Here is a 12,840-nt window from a genome sequence, read left to right as displayed (position 1 = left end):
TCCTTGGCTTCCACCTCAATGTTTAGTCCATTACCACTGGATTGTTGCCGTTTTCTTACAAAATAAACCCCTCATAACATTATCTCTTCGATCTTTAAAACAGAATTTATATAATAATGCCAAATGTTGGACATCTAAGAATAAACATGAATCTTATATTAATTACTATTATTTAGATCTTATTGATTTCTACAAATTTGATTGGATGACTGCAGTTCCCTTTTTACTGAATCTGTCTGATTGTCCTTACTTAGAAATACTACAAATTATTTTCAAGCTCAAACATGTAAGGTATAAATGACTATAAAAAGATACAGTAATTTTTCTTTATGTTAAATATAATGTTTATAAGACACAGAGAAATATTTTGATTCTGAAAAGTTACTTGCATATTTATATGAATTGCTTTTTAAATAATCATAAATTTTGAGTGCCAGAGATCTATTTAAACTAGTAGACTGAAAACATATAATTTTTGTGACAGCAAGCTATAGGTTGTAACATTTGAAAGGCTAACTCAACAGATTTCCAAGCATGTACTAGCCAGGCTAATTTGCAGAATCTGTAATTCAAATAGGGTTCTATTTCTTCTCTTGTCTTATATTTCTTCAAAGGAAACCTAAATTTCTTTATGATGTTCATTTTTTGTTTTTATTTTTGAGACAGTCTCACTCTGTTTCCCTGGGTAGAGTGCAGTGATATCATCATAGCTCACTGCGACCTCAAACTCCTGGGCTCAAGTGATCCTCCTACCTTAGGCTCCTGAGAAGCTGCAACTATAGGTGTGTGCCACCACTCCTGGCTAATTTTTTCTATTTTTGGTAAACATAAGATGTCACTCTTACTTGAGCTCATCTTGAACTCCTGACCTCAAGTGATTCTCTTGCCTCAGCCTTCCAAAGTGCTAGGATTACAGGGGTGTATGATCATCCTTTGTTTCTAGTAAAATTAAGTTACAGAGATGCAAGATGTTCTTTCTTATTGTAGTATACCACTGGAAATTACATATGATTTTTACATTTATTTTTAAATTTGTTGTTCCCTTTTGTCAATATTCTAGAAGTAGGATATCAGAATTAACTAGGTGGTCTACTGTGATATTGTTGCCAAGAATATATAATAATGGTGAAGAATAGGGGTAAAAAGCATAAAGAAAGAAAATAATATAATAAATGTGAAGGAGTACATAATTTAAGGAAATATAATAATTGAGAATGATTTTAAAAGATAAAAAAAATGGAAATGAGGGTTAACAGTTGCTGTATCAACTTAATTTTTCTTGTTAGCTTCTTATAAAATAAAATAGCTGACCTGAATGTATTATTAAAGAAAATGTTTAATTCATAAGCTATGTCCATTTATCCCTTAAATCATACTTTTCAAATTATAGTGTACTGTAACTTTAAACTCATTGGCAAAGGATATGTGCTAATCAAACTTGCTTTAGGTTATCATAATTCAATAATAAAATTTCTTCCCAACTGAATTTTAGAAACAATGCCATGGCAACCAAACTATAAGTTAAATGAATTATTACTTCTTACTGTATTATAAAACACCCTAGAGTGGATTATGACAGAGATGAACATCTTGCATCTTCTAGTTTAATCTGACATAAAACAAGATAAATTAATTAAGAAATTATAAACACAATAGTAAGTTGGAGAGGTTTCAAACAAACAGCAGGTGTGAGGTTAGGCCAAAGAAGAACAGGTTTTAAAATAAAGTAATATAGTATAATAACATGCTCAATGTATACATATATATGCATATATGTAGTTTTTTAGGAAGCTCCAAGTAAGACCTACTTTCTCATAGTACTTGATCTCGTAGTCCAGAATGGCTCCATTGGAAAAAGCAGGTGCTTGCCATGATAGGGCAATGCTATTTTGGGATGCCCAGTCCTTCCTTACCATACCTATCAGGGATGGTGCTGAAAGGAAAGAAAATAACTAAGAATTAATTGGCAGGAATCATTTTTCAGAATCCTTTAAGATTTTCTCTTCTAAGGAAAACATCATTTTTGCTGAAGAGGACACAAATTGTTGATGCCAGATTAATAAGATAGACTTAGGATCTGTGCAATTAAATCCAAATAAGTGATTAAAATATATTTAGAAACACTATTAGGAAAAATAGAAAAAGCTCAAATATTCCAAGAATAATGACCAGAACTCATCATCTTTTTAGAGGAAGACAGTTTTCTTCAAACTGGATTTGGCCATAAACTATGACATGGAGTACAATATACTTGGCTCCTGAATTTTATCAATTCTTAATATCCTATAGAAAAAACCCAGATTCTGAAATTACAAGATAATTTATAATCCTTTCTTTCTCCTCAAGACATCTTAGTGCTTTATAAAAGTTTATATCAAGAAATTCATGATTATAATAAATTATGGCTTATCAGTATGAGGCTTACTTCTTCTGCATAGTTTCTGTGACATAATAAAACTGAAATATTTAAATTTGGAAGTTATTTTCAGAATCATGTCTATCTTCTTTTTCTATATAACATTATTTTAACACAATATTGATGAGCTTTGTGTTAAAGTTACATATTTAACTAAAATGTATATGTCATAAATTTTCTTTGTACCTTTCACAAAATAGTTTTCAAGTATTCTAATTTTTAAAAACAGTAGTGTTTAATATAGAAGTTAAAACTCACAGATAAAAAAGAAATTCAAGTTAAACTACACTGAGATACACTGAGATACCATTTGTCATCTACCATATTGGCAAAAAAGCCAAAAATTTGGCAATCTACTCTGTTGGTCAAGCTGTGGACTAAAAAATACTTCAGGCCAGCCTGAGCAAGGAAACTTTCCATCCTTGCAAAAAATACAAACATTAGCTGGGAGTTGGTGGCATGATCCTGTAGTTCCAGCTACTTTGGAGGCTGAGGCAGGAGGATCACTTGAGTCCAGAAGTTTGAGGCTGCAATGAACTATAAGGATGCCACTGCACCCTAGCCAGGGCTATAGAGTGAGACTCTGTCTCAAAACAACACTGACGACAACAACAACAAAACACTTTAATACATTGTTGGTGGAAATGCAAAATGATACAATTCTTGTGAATGGAAACCAACAATTTAAGGCAAATTATGTATTCATTTATACTTTGCCTTTTTGGAATCTCTCCCGTATACCCACTGCACAAATTCAAAGTGATATAAGACTATTCATTGAGATTTATTGTCAAGATGGCAGTAATCTAAATGTCCATCAATAAGGGATTGGTTGAAAGACTATGCTATATCCACTGGAGAACTATGAAGTTGTAAAGGAATTATGGCTATCTATAAATACTACAATGAAATTATTTAAGGATACATTTTTAAGTGAAAAAAGTGAAGAAAACTGGATAATAACAATGTAAGGATAAACCTAAGAATAAGAAATAATTACGACAGTTACTCTTAGAGGATGGGAGGCTATTGGATATATACACCAATTTTAAATGTACACCACTTCTTGTTAATTCACTCATGAACTGATGGACACCTGGGTTGATTCCACACCCTTGCATCCATGAATTGTGCTGCAATAAACAATCAAGTGTTGGTGTCTTTTTGATACACTGACTTCCTTTCTTTTGATTAGATACCTAGCAATGGGATTGCTGGATCGAATTGTAGGTTTACTTTTAGTTCTTTGAGGAATCTCCACGCTGTTTTCCATAGAGATTGCACTAATTGGCAGTCCCACACCAACAATGTATTAAGGTTTGTTTCTCTCTGCACCCATGCCAGCATCTATTGTTTTTGGACATTTTAATAAAAGCTATTCTACCAGGGGTAAGGTGGTATCTCATTCTGGTATTTATTTGCATTTATGTGATGATTAGTAACACTGACCTTTTTTTCACGTTTGTTGGCCATTTGTCTACCTTCTTTTGAAAAGCTTCTGTTCTGATTTGCATTTCCTTGATGATAATTAGAGATGTTGAGCATTTTTCATGTTTGTTGGCCATTATTCTGTCTTCTTTTGGAAAGTTTCTATTCATGTCCTTTGCCCACTTTATGATAGCGTTGTTTGATTTTTCCTTGTTGATTTTTCTGAGTTCTAAATAAATTCTAGTTATCAGCCTTTTATCGGATGTGTAGCTTGAGAAAATTTTCTCCCATTCTGTGGGTTGTCTGTTTGCTCTCTTGACAGTTTCTTTGGCTGTGCAAAAGCTTTTTAATTTGATCAGGTCCCAAATTTATTTATTTTTGTTGCTGCTGTGATTGCCTCTGAGGTCTTCTTCATAAATTCTTTGCCTAAGCCAATGTCTAGAAGAGTATTTCCAACATCTTCCTCTAGAATTTTAATAGTTTCACACCTAAGGTTCAAGTCTGTTACCCAGCCTGAGTTGATTTTTCTGAGAGGTGAAAGGTGTGGGTCCTGTTTCAGTCTTCTACATGTGGCTATCCAGTTTTCCCAGCACCATTTATTGAATAAGGATTCTTTTCTCCAGTGTATGTTTTTGTCTGCTTTGTCGAAGATTAGTTGGCTATTTGAGGCAAATTAAAACTGCAATGAGATATCACTTATCTCCAGTAAGAATGGCCTTTATCAAATAGTCCCCAAATAATAAATGCTGGTGTGAATGTGGAGAGATAGGAACACTCCTACACTAGTGGTGGTACTGCAAACTAGTTCAACCTCTGTGGAAAGCAATATGGAGATACCTTAAAGTAATACAAGTAGATCTACCATTTGATCCAGCAAGTCCACTACTGGGCATCTACCCAAAAGATCAAATGACACTCTACAAAAATGACACCTGCACTCAAATGTTTATAGCAGCACAATTCACAATTGCAAAGTTGTGGAAACAACCCAGGTGCCCATCAATACATGAGTGGATTAATAAAATGTGGTATATGTATACCACAGAGTACTATTCAGCTTTAAGAAACAATAGTGATATAGCACCTCTTGTATTTTCCTGGATAGAGCTGGAACCCATTCTACTAAGTGAAGCATCTCAAGAATGGAGAAACAAGCACCACATGTACTCACCAGCAAATTGGTATTAACAGATCAACACCTAAGTGGACATATAGGAATAACATTTATCAGGTGTTGGGCATCTGGGAGAGGGGAGGAGGGGATGGGTATATACAAACATAATGAGTGAGATGTGCAATGTTTGGGGGATGGTCACACTTGAAGCTCTGACTCAAGAGGGGAGGGGAGCAAGGGCAAGATACGTAACCTTAACATTTGTACCCCCATAATATGCTGAAATAATAAAAAATATATACCAATGAAATTGTTAAAAAACAAAATATGTGTAGATAAATAAAATTTGCGTAAGGAAAAAAAAGGAAAAGCTTCTGTTCATGTCTTTTGCCTACTTTTTAATAGGTGATTTGTTTGGTTTTTCTTACTGATTTGTTTGAATTCTTTGCACATTCCAGATATTAGCCCTTTATTAGATGTATATATTGCAAATATTTTCTTCTATTCTGTAGGTTATTTGCTGTCTTATTTCCATAGTTGTACTGATACTTTTTAATTTAATGAAGTCCCATTTATTTGTTTTTGTTGTTGCTGTAATTGCCTTTGAGTTCTTAGTCACAAATTCTTTGTCTAGGCAGATATCTAGAAGAATTTTTCCTATATTTCTTCTATAATTTTTGTGGTTTCATGCCTTACATTTATGTCTTTCATCCATGTTGAATTAATTTTTGTAAGTGGTGAGAGATAGCGGTCCTCTTCCATTCTCTGCATGTGCCTATCCAATTTTCCCAGCACCATTTATTGAATGGGGCTTGTTTTCCCCAGTATATGTTGTTGTCTGCTTTGTCGAAGATCAGTTGGTTGTAGGGAAATGATTTTATATCTTGGTTCTCTGTTCCATTTCATCAGTCTGTGCCTCTATTTTTGTACCAAAGCATGCTGTTTGGTTGCTATAGCCTTGTAGTATAGTTTGAAGTCTGGTAATGGGATGGCTCTAGATTTGTTCTTTTGTTAAGATTGCTTTGGCTATTTGGGCTCTTTTCTGGTTCCAAATGAAGTATAGAATTATTTTTTCTAGATCTGTGAAATATGACATTGGTATTTTGGTATTTGGGATTACATTGAATCTGTAAATCACTTTGGGAAGTCTGGACATTTTAACAATGTTGATTTTATCGATCCATGAGCATGATACGTTTTTCCATTGTTTGTGTCATCTGTGATTAGTTTCCCTTTTATAGTTCTCCTTGTAGAGATCTTTCACCTCCTTGGTTAAGTATAGTCCTAGGTAATTTATTTTCTTTGTAGCTATTGCAAATGGTACTGAGACTTCGATTTGACTCTTAACTTGACTGTTATTGGTATATACAAATACTACTGATTTGTATACACTGATTTTGTAACCTGAGATTTTGCTGAATTTATTTATCAACTCCCAGAGTCTCTTGGTGTAGTCTTTGTAATTTTCTAGATACAAGATCATACTGTCAGCAAAAAGTGATAGTTTGACCTCCTCTTTCCAAATTTGGATACCTTTTCTTTTTCCTTCCTGTTTGATTGCTCTAGTTAGGACTTCTAGAACTATATTGAATTGAAGTGGTGACAGTGGGCACCCTTATCTTGTTCTTGGGGGGGGGCTGCTTTATTCAGCATATAACTAGAAGTCCTAGCCAGAGCAATTAGGCAAGAGAATGAAATAAAATGCATCCAAATTATAAAGGAGGAAGTCAAATTGGGAGAGGTTGGTTAGTGGATACAAAATTATACCTAGATAGGAAAAATACATTCTAGTGTTCTATAGCATGTAGGCTAACTCTAGTTATGAGTATTCAACAATAATCTATTTTATATTTCCAAATAGCTAGAAGAGAGGATTTTGAATGTTTTCAACACAAAAAATGATAAATATTTGAGGTGATAGATGCAGTATTTACCATAAGTTGAGTTAACACACAGAGCATACATGTATCAAAATACCACACTGTACTCCATAAATATGTACAAGTATTATGTGGCAATTAAAAATAATAAATATATAAAGAATCAATAAGCTTTAGGTAAAGATATTCCACTTTTGTGTTGAAAAGGAATAACATGGGTTTCGGAAGCGAGTGTGTATTTAATGAATTCATGCTCACTATTACACTAGTCAGAGAAACTATGCTTGGGTAACAGCAGCACATAATTTAGTGATTCAAAATAAAATATCAGTTAGTGGAATATGTTCTTATATAGCAGCCATATGTACTATTTTTGCCAGAACAAATGAAGGGTATTTAAATATAATTACATAAAGTTTTATCCAAATCGACTTCACTATTTAATTTTTTTTTGAGACAGAGTCTTGCTCTGTTGCTCAAGCTAGAGTGCTGTGGCAGAGGTTAGCTCACAGCAACTTGAAACTCCTGGGCTCAAGTGATCCTCCTGCCTCAGCCTCCTGAGTAGCTGGGACTACAGGCATGTTCCACTATGCCTGGCTAATTTTTTCTATATATATTTTTAGTTGTTCAGCTAATGTCTTTCTATTTTTAGTAGAGACAGGGTCTTGCTCTTGCTCAGGCTGGTGTCAAACTTCTGAGCTCAAACGATCCACCCGCCTTGACCTCCCAGAGTGCTAGCATTATAGGTATAAGCCACTGCGCCTGGCCTTCACCAATTAAATTTTAACAATTAATGATAAAAAGAAAAAAAGTGCTCAGATAATTCACTATTTAAATTGAAACATACTGTTAATAAACTAAAATTAATAAATATATCCCTGTTGGAAACTGTGTTAATGGTCTTAAATTATAGTATAATAATGTATTAAATGATGCTTTGTGGATAAATTATAACTTTAAAGTGAGTCATACAAATTAGAAGTTGATTTAAACATATCAATTCATCATAATTTTTGAAAATGTCCTTTTCATGTGTACAATCCTATGGTTAATTTTCAGTTTAATGTACAATGTCATACAGTAATATTACCAGTATATTACATTTTGCCTCATAATTATTGAGCACTCAGGTCAGCAATATAATCCTTGCAAAATTTATAAGAAATTCAATCATAGTAACAGCATTATTGAATTACTACTGATAAAAATATAGATACTATATCACCATTGTTTCTTAGAGCTGAATAGTACTCCATGGTATACATATACCACATTTTATTAATCCATTCTTGGATTGATGGGCACTTGGGCTGTTTCCACAGCCTTGCAATTATGAATTGTGCTGCTATAAACATTCGAGTGCAGGTGTCTTTTTTGTAGAGTGTCATTGGATCATTTGGGTAGATGCCCAGCAATGGGATTGCTGGATCAAATGGTAGATTCACTTGTATCGCTTTAAGGTATCTCCATATTGCTTTCCACAGAGGTTGAACTAGTTTGCAGTCCCACCAGCAGTGTAGGAGTGTTCCTCTCTCTCCATATCCACGCCAGCATTTGTTATTTGGAGACTTTTTGATAAAGGCCATTCTCACTGGAGTTAAGTGGTATCTCATTGTAGTTTTGATTTGCATTTCGGAATACTATTCAGCTCTAAGAAACAATGGTGATATAGCACATCTTATATTTTCCTGGTGAGAGCTGGAACCCATACTACTAAGTGAAGTATCCCAAGAATGGAAAAACAAGCACCACATATATTCACCAGCAAACTGGTATTAACTGAGTAGCACCTAAGTGGACACATAGGTACTACAGTAATAGGGTATTGGGCAGGGGGGAGGGGAGAGGGGGGCGGGTATATACATACATAATGAGTGACATGTGCACCATCTGAGGGATGGTCATGCTGGAAACTCAGACTTGTGGGGGGAGGGAGGGAAAGGGCATTTATTGAAACTTTAAAATCTGTACCCCCATAATATGCTGAAATAAAAAAAAAGGAACTAATATATATACATTAAGGATACTTTTTAAACAGTTAATAAATCAAAGCAGAAGAGATTGGAAACAATTTTTACATCCATGTGTAACCCCAAATGTTGCATTTTCTGGTTTCACATAAGTCAAAAGTATGTAGAATTTCATCTTACAATGAGGCTTCAGTATATGAATTTGTTTTGAATACATTTAATGAATTTGTTTTCTTAATAACCCAGGTTTATTTATCTGAACCTGACATATTGTGGTAATACTGTAAGTACCAATGAATATAAAGTAGAAAAATATGGCATATACAATTATTTCTCACATGAGAAAAATGATATAAGGACATAGAAGGGCAACTATTGATTTTTTACTTCTGATGCTTAAAAGTCAGGGAAGGAAAGAAATAAGCAGGGAAATAATATCTTATGGAGTTTATAAGATCAGAGGCCAATGAAACAACTTGAAGACTCGGGCTACATTTCCTGAGTAAGAATTATGTATTCAGTAGAGTTTATAGTATAATTGTATATCTGATATACATCCTTTCTTAAGCTTTCAAAATCTTAGCTTTGACCTTCAAATAAATGATTGTTGACTAGATTACTACATTCTTGAAAATGGTTTTAAATATAAACTTTTCTGATTGCTACATTTTCTGAATCTCAAATAGTTTACTAAATACTATGTAACAAAAATTTGAAAAAAGTATATAGGGGAATTAGTTAGCAAAAGAGATCTTATTCACAATTATATTTTTATGCTAATGTAGAGATATCTGAAGAAATAATAAATTATTGTAGTTAATTATTTTGTTCCCAATTAAGATTGAATTTTTATTAAATATATTATCTTATTCCAACCTCAAAAATCTATAGAATGGAATTGTCTCCATTTTAAAGATGAGAAAGCTAAAGCACACAGGTGTTGATCAATCATTTAATGAGGGAATGTGAAGGTGAATTTCAATATTAACTCAAAGTGTAAAGAAAGAGTTGGAAAATTGATGTTTTTTGTCGTACTGCCTCTCAAAATTGACTAGAATTTAGTGTTTTAATATGTACACAATTAAAATCTATGCTCAAAACTAGAAGAAATGAAATGTCATAAATATCCTTGTCTTTGAACATGTTGTTTTTATTTTTAATACTACTATTCACACTATGAATTATTAGATACAAATCTACCCAAAAGATCCAATGACACTCTACAAAAAAGACACCTGCACTCGGATGTTTATGGCAGCACAATTCATAATTGCAAGGCTGTAGAAACAGCCCAAGTGCCCATCAATCCAAGAATGGATTAATAAAATGTGGTATATGTGGCCGGGCGCTGTGGCTCACGCCTGTAATCCTAGCACTCTGGGAGGCCGAGGCGGGCGGATTGCTCAAGGTCAGGAGTTCAAAACCAGCCTGAGCGAGACCCCGTCTCTACCATAAAAATAGAAAGAAATTAATTGGCCAACTAATATATATATAAAATCAGCCGGGCATGGTGGCTTGTGCCTGTAGTCCCAGCTACTCGGGAGGCTGAGGCAGGAGGATAGCTTGAGCCCAGGAGTTTGAGGTTGCTGTGAGCTAGGCTGACGCCACGGCACTCACTCTAGCCTAGGCAAGAAAGCGAGACTCTGTCTCAAAAAAAAAAAAAAATAAAATAAAATAAAATGTGGTATATGTATACCATGGAGTACTTTTCAGCTCTAAGAAACAATGGTGATATAGCACATCTTATATTTTCCTGGTTAGAGCTGGAACCCATACTATTAAGTGAAGTATCCCAAGAATGGAAAAACAAGCACCACATATATTCACCAGCAAACTGGTATTAACTGAGTAGCACCTAAGTGGACACATAGGTACTACAGTAATAGGGTATTGGGCAGGGGGGAGGGGGGAGGGGAGCGGGTATATATATACATAATGAGTGAGATGTGCACCATCTGGGGGATGGTCATGCTGGAAACTCAGGCTTGTGGGGAGGGGGGGAAAGGGCATTTATTGAAACCTTAAAATCTGTACCCCTATAATATGCAGAAATAAAAAAAATAATAATTACAGAAGAAAAAATTAAAAAAAAACTTTAATCAAGATTTATTATATTGGCTATGAGATTATTTTTCTAAAGCTATACTAAATATTGCTAATTTTAGTCACCTGAGGGGCATACTAGGCATATTAATGTTTATTGGGATGTGTACAAGTGTACATGCTTATGGTATGTGTGTGTGTATGTGCATGTTTTTGTGAGAATGAGAGAGGGAGAGAGACACTGCTACATACATGTGTTTGTGACAATGACGATCTTAATCGTGGATGCTACATAACAAAATCTTAGTATTAGGGTAGAGCTTACAAGCCATTTAATACATTTTTTCAGCAGTGTAGAAAATCCCTCAACACATCCATGATAGTTGATTATTCACTGCTTACTTCAGCAATTATATTAAAGAATACACTACTTCACAAGGCTATCCATTCCTTTTTGAAAATCTGTAGTTTTGAAAGAGTTCTCACATGGAGTCATTGATATCTTATAACTTCCATGTAGGTCCTAGTTCTGACCTTTACCATAAACAGAATAAACTCTTCTACCTTCCCTCATCTATCATCCTTTCTTCTCTCTCCTTTTTTCTCTTCTTCCTCTCTCTTCATCCCATCCCTCTTCCTTCTTTTTTCTTCATTTATTGTTTTTGTGCTTTTTGCCATATTCTTTATTTTCTTTTATTCTCTGGGCCTTTCCTTTCAGGAAAGGCATGTGTTTGTGTGTGTGTGTGTGTAGTTTAACAGAAATGAGATGTAAATAAAGAACAATACTATAATAAAAAATATAGGTTAGAAAGTACAAATCAGACCAAAATTTTAAAGACCATATGATCTCTTTTCATTTCTCTTTGCCAATGAACTAATAAGTATAATTGCAAAGTAAGAACACATAATAGTGTTTCTTCCTATATATGCCCAGGAAAGAGACAATATAACAAATATCATAATTTTACTTGTGAAATTTTATAGATGTGATACATGCTTATGTTAATTAATATTTTTTGAAATCTGAGAGCATGCTTTCAAATATTTCTGACCTCTATCTTGTTTTAGACATTTTGTGTTTTGGATATCATAATACAGTCTAAGAATATCTGCCTAATGTGCTTTTATTTTTATGTGTTTTTCCTTGTAATCAGAGTTTAATGATAATATTTATTGTTTTCTACTTTCCACATTTGGTTGAATCCTGGTTATAAGTTTTAAATATACATGTGAGACTTATATGCAGCAGAGTTGATACTTTATGTATTTCCTTGTTTCTCTTTTCTAAATCTGAAATAACATTGTAGTATGTTAAACTATGTGACAGTTGTGGTAACATGAATAATGATCCTGAAATATTACACCTTAATTCACAGAATCTGTAAATGTTCTTTTATGGCAAAGGGACTTTGAAGTTTTTATTAAGTTAAGGACTTTGAGATGGGGAATGAGCCTGAATTATCCAAGTGTGCCCAGTGTAATCGTAAGTGTTTTGATAAGAGAGGTGTACAGTAGTTTTATTTTTAAGTTTTTGAGGACCCTCCATACTGTGTTCCATAATGGTTGTACTAATTTACATTCTCACCGATAGTGTATAATTGTTCCTCCTTTTCCAAATCCTCCATAATAATTTTATATTTTTTGTCATTTTGATGATAGCCATCCTAAGGTGAAAAGATATTTCATTATGGTTTTGATTTACATTTCCTCAATGATTAATAATGTTGAGCATTTTTCCTATATCAGTTGTATATCAGTTGTATGTTCTCTTTTGAGAATTGTCTATTTAAAACTTTTGATCACTTTTAAATTGGATTATGATTTTTTGTTATTGAGTCGTTTGAGTTCCTGATAGAGTCTGTATATTAATCCCTGTTACATGTATTGTTTGTGAATATTTTTCCCATTCTGCAGGTTACCCTTTCACTCTGTTGATTGTTTTCTTTGATGTGCAGCAGCTTTTCAGTTTGATATAATTCCATTTGTTTA

The 12,840-nt window shown here is 33.7% G+C and overlaps 1 protein-coding gene across 7 annotated transcripts in view; it reads right to left on the bottom strand.

The window, feature by feature from the left end:
* EPHA6 (EPH receptor A6) overlaps nucleotides 1–12,840 on the bottom strand; it is an 881,667-nt gene that overhangs the window by 345,624 nt on the left and 523,203 nt on the right. For all 7 annotated transcript variants that reach the window (XR_012918632.1, XM_076001069.1, XM_076001078.1 and 4 more), the window contains one exon: nucleotides 1,809–1,933. Coding sequence is in view for 6 of the 7 variants with exons in the window: in XM_076001069.1 (XP_075857184.1) it covers nucleotides 1,809–1,933 (125 nt within the window). In the remaining variant the exon portion in view is untranslated. The remainder of the gene's footprint in view (nucleotides 1–1,808; nucleotides 1,934–12,840) is intronic.

The sequence above is a fragment of the Microcebus murinus genome, chromosome 1 (genome assembly GCF_040939455.1).
Source record: "Microcebus murinus isolate Inina chromosome 1, M.murinus_Inina_mat1.0, whole genome shotgun sequence".
NCBI classification, from domain to species: Eukaryota; Metazoa; Chordata; class Mammalia; order Primates; family Cheirogaleidae; genus Microcebus; species Microcebus murinus.
The sequence above is the reverse complement of the archived record's forward strand: the minus strand, read 5'-3'. Positions and strand labels throughout refer to the sequence as shown.